This window comes from Lepeophtheirus salmonis, chromosome 6, assembly GCF_016086655.4.
Source record: "Lepeophtheirus salmonis chromosome 6, UVic_Lsal_1.4, whole genome shotgun sequence".
Taxonomy (NCBI): Eukaryota; Metazoa; Arthropoda; class Copepoda; order Siphonostomatoida; family Caligidae; genus Lepeophtheirus; species Lepeophtheirus salmonis.
In genome coordinates this window covers 10,232,941-10,244,590 of record NC_052136.2, presented here as the reverse complement: position 1 = coordinate 10,244,590, position 11,650 = coordinate 10,232,941, and the positions used below count along the sequence as shown (strand labels likewise).

Genomic DNA, 11,650 nt, shown 5'->3' with positions numbered 1-11,650 from the left:
TTAAAACAGGAAAAATAATAATTTTCCTTAAAAAAACAAACAAGTTTTTTTATATAAATTACCAAGGAAGTTGAATCAAAATTTAACTAGTTACTATATTGAATTATATAATATTTGACTACTATATTTAATTATATAAAATTATAATAGTCTGACCCCTCCATTTTTGTTTTTCTAAATATGAATATATTGATATCAGTATGTGGAATTAAAATATTAATTTTATTTACAGGTGTTCAAAATATGCAGAATGATAACATTAACTTAATTTACAGCTTTTCCAAATATGTGAACATTTTCTAAATATAGCATAATAAAAACTGCATTCTTGTGCCCATAAATGCATCTTTTAGAGCACAGTTATGACGTAATTTATGCCAAAGTTCCCTATTCTATAATTAGATATATAAAAAAAACCACCATAAATATTTTTGTTCAGTCGCAAATAAGATGTCAAGGCCTCGAGTAGTGATTGATACTGATCCAGGAATAGATGATACCTGTGCTATTTTACTAGCACTAAAGTATCATAAGCTGGGCAAAATAAAAATTGAAGGAATATCGGTGGTAAATGGAAATTGTAGTACTTTTCATGGAGCACGTAACGTGGGAAGGATACTCAGTACTGTAGGAGTTACTGATGTGAGTTATTACCCTATATTTCAAAATAGTTTTAATGTTTTGTGCAGTAATACCTTTTTTGACAGTTTGCCAAACTTTCCCTCTGGGAGTTGGGTTTACTTTTAAAAAGAGTATATCCACGTGATTTTTTTGATATTATTGTGTAATTGTGATGAAGAACATATTATGTTAGAATAATGAATTCTTATACTATCTGGAGGAGCAAAAGCTCCAATCACGCAACCTGTTGTGGGATAAACATAATTTTTTATGACAAATTCATGTTGGTAAACTCATATGATCTTTGTCCAATTATAAAAGAGTAATAGTTTGTTGTTGTTGTAGTTTTTTAATAACGTTTATTGGTGTTTTATTTAACTCTTCCATTTTGGGTTAGCATTTTAAATCCCCAAAAATTGTTTTTGAGACAAAAATGATTGACTCACTTCACACTCACAGCTCAAAATCAAAGTAGATATTTTTTAAAAAGTTTCTAAACTAAATCGTCAAAATAATAATTGAACTAATTATTTAAACGGATAAATTTGCCGTCAAAAATAAATTATCTACTTCAGTTTGTGTTTGTATAAGATTATGTTGTATAAGTTTAATTCAAATTGTATTATTTTCATTTCATAGATATTCATTTTGTAATAATACATTGAGGTAAACAAGTATGTTTATGTTGTGTGTCGAACTGGAGTCGATAGGAAACTTCCTTCAGGTGTCGGACTAAATATTTTTAATATCCGATTTAAAATTTATTATGTTTTAATAGCAAAATTACAAAGCGATGGTGTTGAACTTTGCTTTTGTGAATATAGGCGGCTACCTTGACTAAATTATTTTATTTCTCTGCGTCAAATTCTGGAATGAACCGGAAAAAATCATAAGATTAAAAAATTTACTTAGAAAATCTAATCTATAAGAAATAAAAATACATCCATTGAATTAAAGACAATGAGAGATTCCAATGTATCCACGGATTTCATAAGAGATTTAAAATTAATTAAAAGTGACGAAGTAACGATAAAAAGAAACAAACTGAAAAAAGTTTAATTTGTTACATTACAGGCTATTTTGCTTTTAATTTAAAAAAAAGAATAAATTGTGCTTCTTACAAACAAGAATTTTGCACCAAACAATATTTATAATCATTGGATTTGTGTCAATTTGATAATAATTAAGTAGATTTAAAATAATATTTACAAAACTTCAAAAATCCAAACTAAACCAAAATAAAATTGAATTCTTATTTAAGTAATTCATATATTTAATGACAAAACAAATATATTCCGCAGAATATGTAAATACGATGTTGAGTAAAATGCATTAACACTTCATGGCACAACAATTGTATTGTTTTTGATGTCATTTGTCTTTTCCAGGAAATAGTATCTAATGTTCAAACCTGGGATGTTGCTAGCTTTCATTTTATTTATTTTTTTTTTTGGCCCAAAAAATTATCAACACCGTAATACTTAAAATATAAATAGGTTTGTTTAAATATGTTGCGTGCAAGTTACAATTTTGTATATGTTTTAACTTTTACAAGTTCCAATGAAAAGTGAGATGAACAATTTTAAATGAAGGATTCAAGTACTAGGTTTGACGATAATGTAATAATTCAATATATTAATGTTAACTTTTTAACTATTTAAATAGAAACTACTATAATATAAGTATTCTGTGACACATTAGTTCAAATGTTATAACTTTTCAATTCAAATTCTTAAAATAATATTATTATTCTTAAAATGTAAAAACCAAGTGGTTTTTTTCATAGAAGGATACTGCAATAATTATATATTCCACGGATGATCAATATATTAATGGTACCAACAGACTCAAATATCATTGTTTTATTGGCTAACATAGTTTTAAAACTTACGTGGGATCATTTTTGATAACAACAGGCCGTGTTTGGAGGTGCTACATCACCGAAGCATCCCTTTGGAGCACGGTTTTCCAACCTGGGATACATTTAAGGTTTTTGTAAAATAAAACAAAAATAAGTTTATAATCTTTACTTTCCAAACCAACATACAAATCATTTACTCATTCAATATAAATTTATAAAATTTCTTTAATTATTAATTTCAAAAGTCATGCTTTGTATATTCCTAAACACCTTATGATCAGTCATGATAAAAATCTTAAATTTTACTAACCATCTTTAGTTGTAACATACTTGATTGGATGATAATGAATTCCTTTTGAAATTTGATTTTATCGATGGCATATTATTTGAAATATTAAATTTGTTGAACAAAAGTATCCAAGCAGCAGATGCAATAATTGGTCATTTTCGGTCTGAGCTATAAGCTTTCTTGGCCAAAATTCGTCTTTGAAAAAGAAGTTCCAAGAAAGACACACTAGCTATGGAAAAATTGGAAAACGAAGTGTAAGATTATTTCGCAACTCTTGGTGATGACGAACTGTTGATCTCACCGATTATTTTTCATCTATTTCAAAGTTATTACCACCAGGATAGGGTAAGCAAAAGGCTCTGGTAGAACTTCAAAGTGATAAAAATGCTGGTGTATTCTGAAGACAAATTATATACATTTTGGGTTAAAATCGTACACTATAATTGTGGAACCTGCCATACGAAAACTGCTCCTTTCTCCGTCGACTTGGATATGTAAATTGACCTTTTAAATACCCTGTTGGGCGATTAAAAACAAGCAAAGGTCAAATATGAAAACAATGGAACACCATGTTCGATGTGCATTATAATAAATCAATCATCGAAAAGATAAACATTCAAATCAAAAACAAATTTTTGGATCGCATTAAAACGATTAAAATGTTAGTTATACATATGCTTTGATTTAAATTATTTTAAATTTTTCATATAGATAGGTAATTAGTTTGGAGTTTTAGAAACCGAATATATCAATATAATTCACAAAAGAAAAACAAAATGGAATTTTGTTATATCATTTACCTTTTTTAGTTTTAAAAATTTAGGGGTACGTGGTTATATATCAAAATAGCAAAGGAGTACACGCCAAAAAAAGTTGGGAAATCCAAGATTAATAGAAATATAAGTTTAAACAATAACGACTTATGTTTGAATTTCACGACGCTTATAAATGTTGACGTCATAGTGTATGAGTGGTTGCATGTTTTGTCAAAATCTGTCCTTATGCCCCACAGTCGGTATGATACATCAAATTGAAAATACTAGCAATACTGACGTCATAGACTATGATTGGTTATGTGTTTTATCAAAATCCCTCTGTCTTACTCAGCAGTCGGTACGATACCTCAAATTGAAAATTCTAACCAGCCATATTTCATGATGATCTGACCCTGTATTTCTATTAACCTTAAGGAAACCCTTCTCTTCTACTGTTATTTGTTCAAAATATATTTATAATATAAATTAAACTTGTTTAAAACTTTTGATATAAACTTTTGTTGTCTTATTTGCATTAATTAGAGACATATGGTATCATTTTTAATACCAACAGTCTACAAAGAGAGGTGTTATGCCTCCATTGGTCTATTGTTAAACTACTAATGTGCTTAATTTAACTTTTTTGATTTACGATTAGTTTGTTCAAATTACATATAAACTAATACTAAATATATTATTGTTTGATTTTTCATTAATATATTAGCAACTAAAATTTAATATGTTTGCATCTAGAATATTATATACGTCGATGTAGAAAATACATTTTTTAACAGATATGTTTATTATACGTACAAGTTTAAAAGTAACCTTAAAAAATTATATCAATTAGATACCATCATTCACCATTTTTGCCCATTAAAAACTGTCATAAAAATAATTAATATCCTTCATTTATATTGAAAATCATTATAATTTTTACATACATTCTCTAATTTTGTGGCTCAGTAAATTATTAGTTATATCCTTTTATTAGAGAAAATAATTGAGTTTTAATATGCAGTTTTAAAGAAAAGCAAAAAAAAAAAATGCAAAGCCTCTCAGAATATTGGAGATAGTTTTAATTAAAGACTCATTTCCTAATAAAAGTTTTTCTTCTTTAATTACACAATGTATTTTTGTTTATGTGAGAATTGAATGCAGCGAGAAACTGTGCACTATAACCTTATGCATACCCATAACTCATTAATTGCAATAGTAATTTGATAATTTTTATTTTGTTTTGATGAGTTTATTTGTTCAACATATACATATTTCAGGTGCCAATTTACAAAGGTTGCAATGAAGCCTTAGTTGTTATTAAGCCAAGGAAAGGGTTATATGAGTACCATGGGTCCGATGGCTTCAATGACATTGAGTGGAAAGAAGGAGAGACATTTGAACGATATCTAAGCAATGAACCTGCATATTCCTTCATCAATTCCACCATTACTAAATATCCCAGTAAGGCTCTATTAATCTCAATATAATTGTGAGCCACTCTTTGGACATTGACTTCTTTTCAGATGAAGTCTCCATCGTTTGTCTTGGACCTTTAACTAATGTAGCTCTTGCTGTCAATGTGGATCCAAGTGTTTCTAACAAAATGAAGGCTCTTTATTTTATGGGTGGAAATTATCAAAGCTTTGGGAATACGCCACATGCAGCTGAATTCAATTTTTCCATGGACCCAGAGAGTGCTTTTGTGGTTTTAGATCGCATCAAAAATGTACCCGTGTTTGCCGTTCCTTTGGAAACCTGCGATAAAGAATGCGTGATAACATGTGTAAGTTTATTATGATTATTGTTATGAAATGACAGGAAATTCGGCGAGTTAAAATTGATCAAACGACGTAACAGTTGGCAAACTACATAATATTGAGGGTGTGTAAAAAGTTTTTTCATATAGGGAAGTCAGGTCTATTTAGATTTTTTTCATTTTTTCTTATAGAATAACTTAAATCCCGTCAAATTATCGCTAATTTTCTATATAATGAAAATTTAATATAAAAATTAAAAAAAAACAAAAGAAATTTTTTTTCACAATGTTACATTTGTAAGTATTTCAATACCATATAATTGGCAATTAATTTTTTGTATTAAAGTCCCCCAAGAATGTCTCGGTTTATTTTAGCGAATTTTACATAGAATTTTCATTAGTTTGATTATTTTGCTAAAGATCTGTATTAATTGAAAATGAAAGTAAATCCTTTATACACTTTTAGAGTCAAAATTAAAAGAAACATTCATTTAAAAATAACACCCAGTTATTCAATAAAGGTAGTTACTTGAATTTCTAACCACATTTAATTTAAACGTTACCTCCCCAATCAATTATTTCCACTATTTACCTATACCTCAGCAAAGTATAAAATTATACTTAATCAAAAAGAGTTGAAATGAGATTGAAAGTACTTTGAAAATACATTAATTTATAAACCATAAAACCAGTACGAGTTTAATTTTTAAATTACTTTTAATGTTATTTAAGCTTTATTTGATGAAGTACTATCTAATACCTTGCCGAGGTATGAAAAATAGTCTCGCACTTTAATATAAGAGGAAGGGGAAGGATCTAAGCTCTTCAAATTTTTAACTATGAATTAGTTGTTAGTTATTTTCAAAAAAAAAAAAATTCTTAAAGTTGAACTAAATGACGTTCTATAATTGTCTACATTTATTTTTATTCGCTCTGAAAGGTACTATAAAGTATATTTTTCCTCTTTATAAAATTATACATTTTATGAAACACAAGTTTTTTTTCTAATCTAAGAAATGGAGAGAAGAAGTTCTTGGCAAAATTGACTCTCCAGCCGTCAAACTCTTAAATCTAATCGAGAGCCCAAAGGATTATGCCATGGGATACAAAGGAAAAGATCATTGGGTATTATATGATCAATTAATCGTTGCTGCATTGCTGGAGCCCAAATTAATAGATAAAGTCTTTGAAACACCTGTAAGTATGATTCTAGTGACTTTATATATATATATACTATATGCTGAGTAAAAGTTGTAATTTTGTACAAGTTGTAACTTTTATGTGTAAATTATACTAGTTGTAAACAAAAAAAAATGAGTAAAAGAATTTAGAGGGATAATAAAATAATTGAATATTCCATGGATGTTTGAATGGTGTAATTTTTATTTTTTTTATGGGAAATTGCTAAATGATCAGTAGGATGTAGCACATTATAAAGTTCAAAATTTTATGGTTATATCACCTGCAAATCCGTAATAAATGCCTAATTTTAATAAATCTTAATGACTAATGAAATAACTAAATAAAACGTTATGAGACGTAGAAATTATAATTTGTATAATCAGCTTATACCAGTAACAAAATTTACATAATTAGAAATTTGTACATAATATATATGAGAAATGAAAATGATTTTTTTTAATGTATATTTACTTAACAGGTCATAGTTGAGTTGGCTGGAAAGCATACAAGAGGTCAAATGTTACCTGTTCATGAATTCATGGCTTCTTCTTTGAAGGATGGAAATGTGAAGATCATCCAATCTTTCAATGTTGAAGCATTAAAAAAATTCTTATTGGAGTCTTTAGCTAATTAAAAAATAAATTTCTGATACTGTACGAAATACAGCATGTATATCTATTTGATTATAATATATTATGCTTTTTTTTCTTCATATTTTCTGTTTTAATTTATGAAATAGTAAGAGACTATCATTAATCTTGCGAATATAATGTTTTCCCATCACTAACCAAAAACTTTGTCAGATACCTTAAATGAAGTATATTTATAGAGATAAAATACATAGACTGCTGAACATCACTGATGAGACTGAGTAATAGCTAGGGAAATTCTTTGACGTTGCGACAGCAAACTTGAGAAAATATAGTTGACCAAAACAATCGAAAATATAGTATTTCCCGCTACAAGTTCGAAAATTTTTATAGCATTACTATTAGATTAATATATGTACAAAATATTGGGTTTGAGAAAAATAATTAAGGCTTTCAATCTATCAATGATCATTTCTTTGACTTATCTCCTGAATCAAACCATATATTCACACTAATAAAATCTGTTTCAAAATGTTATGCATGCATAAAATGATATCATTTGCATAAACGTAAAAGTGAGAGGATTCCAGAGACCAAAGTTAGGAGAATACTCATCTTAAATCTTATTCAATTTAAGAATAAAAAACTATTGATTGTGAAATTGAATTATAGTAATAATAATCTCCCAAATCCATCACTGATAATTTGGAATACTAAAGAACATTATATTTAAATTTAAAAATTGGAATAAATATTAGTTTACTTCATAAAATGATCAATATAAAAATACTTAAATAACCCATTGACATCTCTAAAGTGATATAATTATGCTAATAAATTATTATATTCCAATAAACATTTACAAATATTGGAATCACCTTCTATTTTTTAATATATCTGACTATTACAATTCAAATGTTCTGGTCAACTATTTGCTCATTTTTGACGGCGTCAACTCTTCTTGTGACTTGCAACAATCATCCTCAGAATCCCATTGACATATCACTGGTAAGAAATATTCCATTTATAATATTTTGAAGCTAAATCATGCTACATATTTTCAGACTTTTTAGTCATAATATCTTGAGACAGATTAACACCAAAGTCTACCGTAGTCCTAAGATCTCAGAGGCCAATTTATAAATTGTAGAGTATCCTGTGTAAGTTTGCTCGCACGTTATACTTTCAGTTTTTATCTCGATATTGGAGACAGCGACAGAGAAAAGTTGAAAGTAAATTATGGCCACCTTTTGATAATAAGGAAATAACTTCAGTACGTCAAGTGAAAGAACGCGAGGTGAAAAGAATAATATTTTAACGGATGAAGAGAACGATCTCGACTTTTTCGAGTTATTCAGATAATTAGCTCTTCGGAACTAAATAGAAGGTATCATTGTGTGGAAAAAGTTGTGAATTTGGCTCTTATAAAGTATTCAAAGGAGGGCAGGGGGCAAATGAACTCTCCCAGTCCATTTGTTGACTGAGTGATGAGGCCGGAGGAGATCATATCTAATTATGTAAGACAATGCGACTTTTTCTCATATCTACCATGAATCAGTGACAGTAGAATTACTTTCAGGAATACTTTTCATGGGAGTCGTAGTTTGTAAATTCGCTGTAGTGTTTTCTTCTTGTGTATCAATAAACTCGGATAAGAGTGATTTCAAAGCCTAATTAAAGTATTTTTACGATTAGTTTACAGTCTATAATCATTATCCTTATTCAAACTTAATTATTTGTTACGTAATATTATATTACATTAATTGTCATTTGATTTTGTGATGCTTCTATCGATTATAATTGTTGGAATAAGTTTACAATTAGGATTATACAATCATACTTCTATACCAAACAACTATACAATGATAGTAAATTAGCAATAACTAAAAACAAATATTGGTGCTTTCTCTGATTGTCTCTTTCATTGGGATGCTTTTGTTGGGTAGTAAACCATCAAGACGAGTACGTATAATATGACCAGAAAGAAGTTCAGCCAGGGACTTTTCACACATCAAAGGGATAAAACGATAAAAAAAGTAGTTCATCTACAGAGATTCTAGGATTCTTCTTCATCATGTCTTTCAAACCCCGTACAGCCCTCTTGGTTTATTTGTTAGATTTTGGATAGATAGCGGAGAGAGATACACCTTCCCGTTGTCGGATTGAAACCATATAGGAAAACAAAATTTAGAGAACCAGTATAATAGTTGTTGCAGTTGTGTGAGAAAATCCTTCTCTTTGAATTGTAAGAAATCCATGTGAACACGTTGTCAAGGACAGGCAGAAGAGAAGATATGTATGGAGAAGGAGCATTTGCCTGATAGATATTGCAGGCGTTGACAAGATTTGTGATGTCATTGTCAATATTAGACCACCACGCATGCGATTGATTTCATTTTAACTATGCCAGGATGAGATAAGTGAAGTTCGTCTAGAATACTTTTGCATAGAGAGGAAGGGACGAATAGATAGTTTCCCCGAAACAAAAGACAATTTTTGAAGGAAAATGAATTATGCTTGTTATTGTGCACATTGTCTACAATTTTCGACCAATCGTTTGTTATTGTAGCCTCAACAAAAAGGCAAAGATGGCCATTTCCTGACATGGCCTCACACAACTCTATTTCATTACTCTTGGAGGAAGAGATAGAAAGGTACAGAAGTTTGTCGGTTCTGTCTTCGTCAGGAACAGTATGTACTTTCCAGTGGACATCGCGTCTGCTTACTAGAGCCTTTCACATGTACGATCTTAAAGTACGGGATAACCGAGATCTGATAATATTACGGAGTTCTTTCTGTGGATTCAAGACACATTGGGCGGGTTTGTGGTCCGTTTTAATCTACTTAGAAAATCACGTTCGAAACAATTCAGTCCAAAAATAATGCCACTTGCTTCTTTATGGATTTGCAAATATTACGAAAAATATTGACCATACTATTTCCTTAGCCTAACAGTACTCGATGCACTACTTGGTTTAATACTTCAGGTGATAGGTTGGATTAAAACTTTAAGCCAAGTATTGAAACCAATACGAAAACAATAAACAGGTGAAAAATATTTTGGTTAGAATTTAATTTTTTGTCCGGCAGGGGTAGTATCTAGCTATTATTTCTACCTTCAAGAAAATAACAAATCTATCTATATACTAAAATATATTGGTGTATTAATAAAACTAGATGGATTTAAGTCACAAGTGTAGAGAATAGAATATATTTGTGTATTAATAAAACTAGATGGATTTAAGTCACAAGTGTAGAGAATAAAATATATTCTAATTCTAGTATAATAAATTAGTATTTACTATAGTGTAGTTATTTTAGCAATAAATTATGTGATATAATAAGAGGAATATATAGGAGTCTTCCGAGAATGATATGCTTTGACAGCTCTTCATCATACTCTTCAAAGGGGAACATGAGCTTTTTGAACATATCAAGAGTAATTTTAGGGATAAACTCTGCAGGTCAACTGACCCCTACAAGTACTGTATACCATTACTATCCACTGTTGGATGATACCTACTGGAACATTCCCGTCTCTATGTTTTGGAGGAGTTCCATTCTTAAATGTACCAGGAGGTCCTTGATGAGGATTAATTGAGTTGTTTTTTTTACTGAAGAGGCTTCAAGCTACAAGGCTATATGTTTAAATCTTCATACAATATCTGGTTGGGTCTCTGGAGGTGGAGAAATTCATGGAAATTCATGAGGTTAAATAGGTAGTTGGGGAAGCTCAATACTGGTATCCAAAGGGAATGGTCATTTTTGTAGACCAAAAAGGGGGCAAATGTACCTCGAAATACAGGTGGCAGATATTATAGGACCTTCAATAGGAGGCTACAGAAGAGGCTGTTATTGAATTCGGAATTTATTAATGAAGCATATATATGCCAATATAAATTAAAAGAAATAAACTGTATATATTTAGCTTGAATTTGTGTTCCTTCTTTTCAACTTGTTTTCTGCAAAACTTTTATTTCCTCTTTAGTTTTAGATTAATTTATGGGAAGATACTCATTTCCCACGTGTATCGCCATACGAGAGGATGGTTTCATGAAAAATCCTCCCAATAAATATAAAACTAATATAAAATAATTGAAATAATATATCGACAATTTTAATTTATTTCTTAAGTGGCTTGCTGTTAATGGTGTGTTCTTTTAGTTTTTTAAATTAAGATATCATGAGTATTTAATATATTTATTAATAATTTGAATTCATATGAAAATATTATACGGGCACATGTATCGCACGCTCTTGGTGTAAGAGCACATTAAAGGTCATTTTCCCTTGAAAAATCATTTATATATAGTCTGTTGGATTATCTTCTTGTACGACCACTTCTCAAATTCCATGGGAAAACTTGTTACCGAAAGCGAAGATACAGAAGATATATCGGCAGACAATGGGAACGAGTAAATTACTTCAAGGAAACAAGGAGGTTAAAATTCACTTACCTAAGGAGATACGGAGGAATTGGGGTCTTAATAATATAAAAATATAATTTGAACTGCATTAAAACTACTCACCCCGCAATATAAATTCTGAAACAGTGCCTTCAGCTCTCTTGATTTAATATCAGTAGGGTTACAGTTG

The 11,650-nt window shown here is 29.5% G+C and overlaps 1 protein-coding gene across 1 annotated transcript; it reads left to right on the top strand.

Moving 5' to 3' along the window:
* The first annotated feature begins 430 nt into the window (after positions 1-430).
* LOC121120563 (uncharacterized) lies at positions 431-7,176 on the top strand. The gene is made up of 5 exons (XM_040715439.2): positions 431-642; positions 4,804-4,987; positions 5,050-5,309; positions 6,297-6,479; positions 6,943-7,176. The coding sequence occupies exons 1-5, from the start codon at positions 451-453 to the stop codon at positions 7,096-7,098; spliced, it is 975 nt and encodes a 324-aa protein (XP_040571373.1). The 5' UTR covers positions 431-450; the 3' UTR covers positions 7,099-7,176.
* Positions 7,177-11,650: the final 4,474 nt, after the last annotated feature.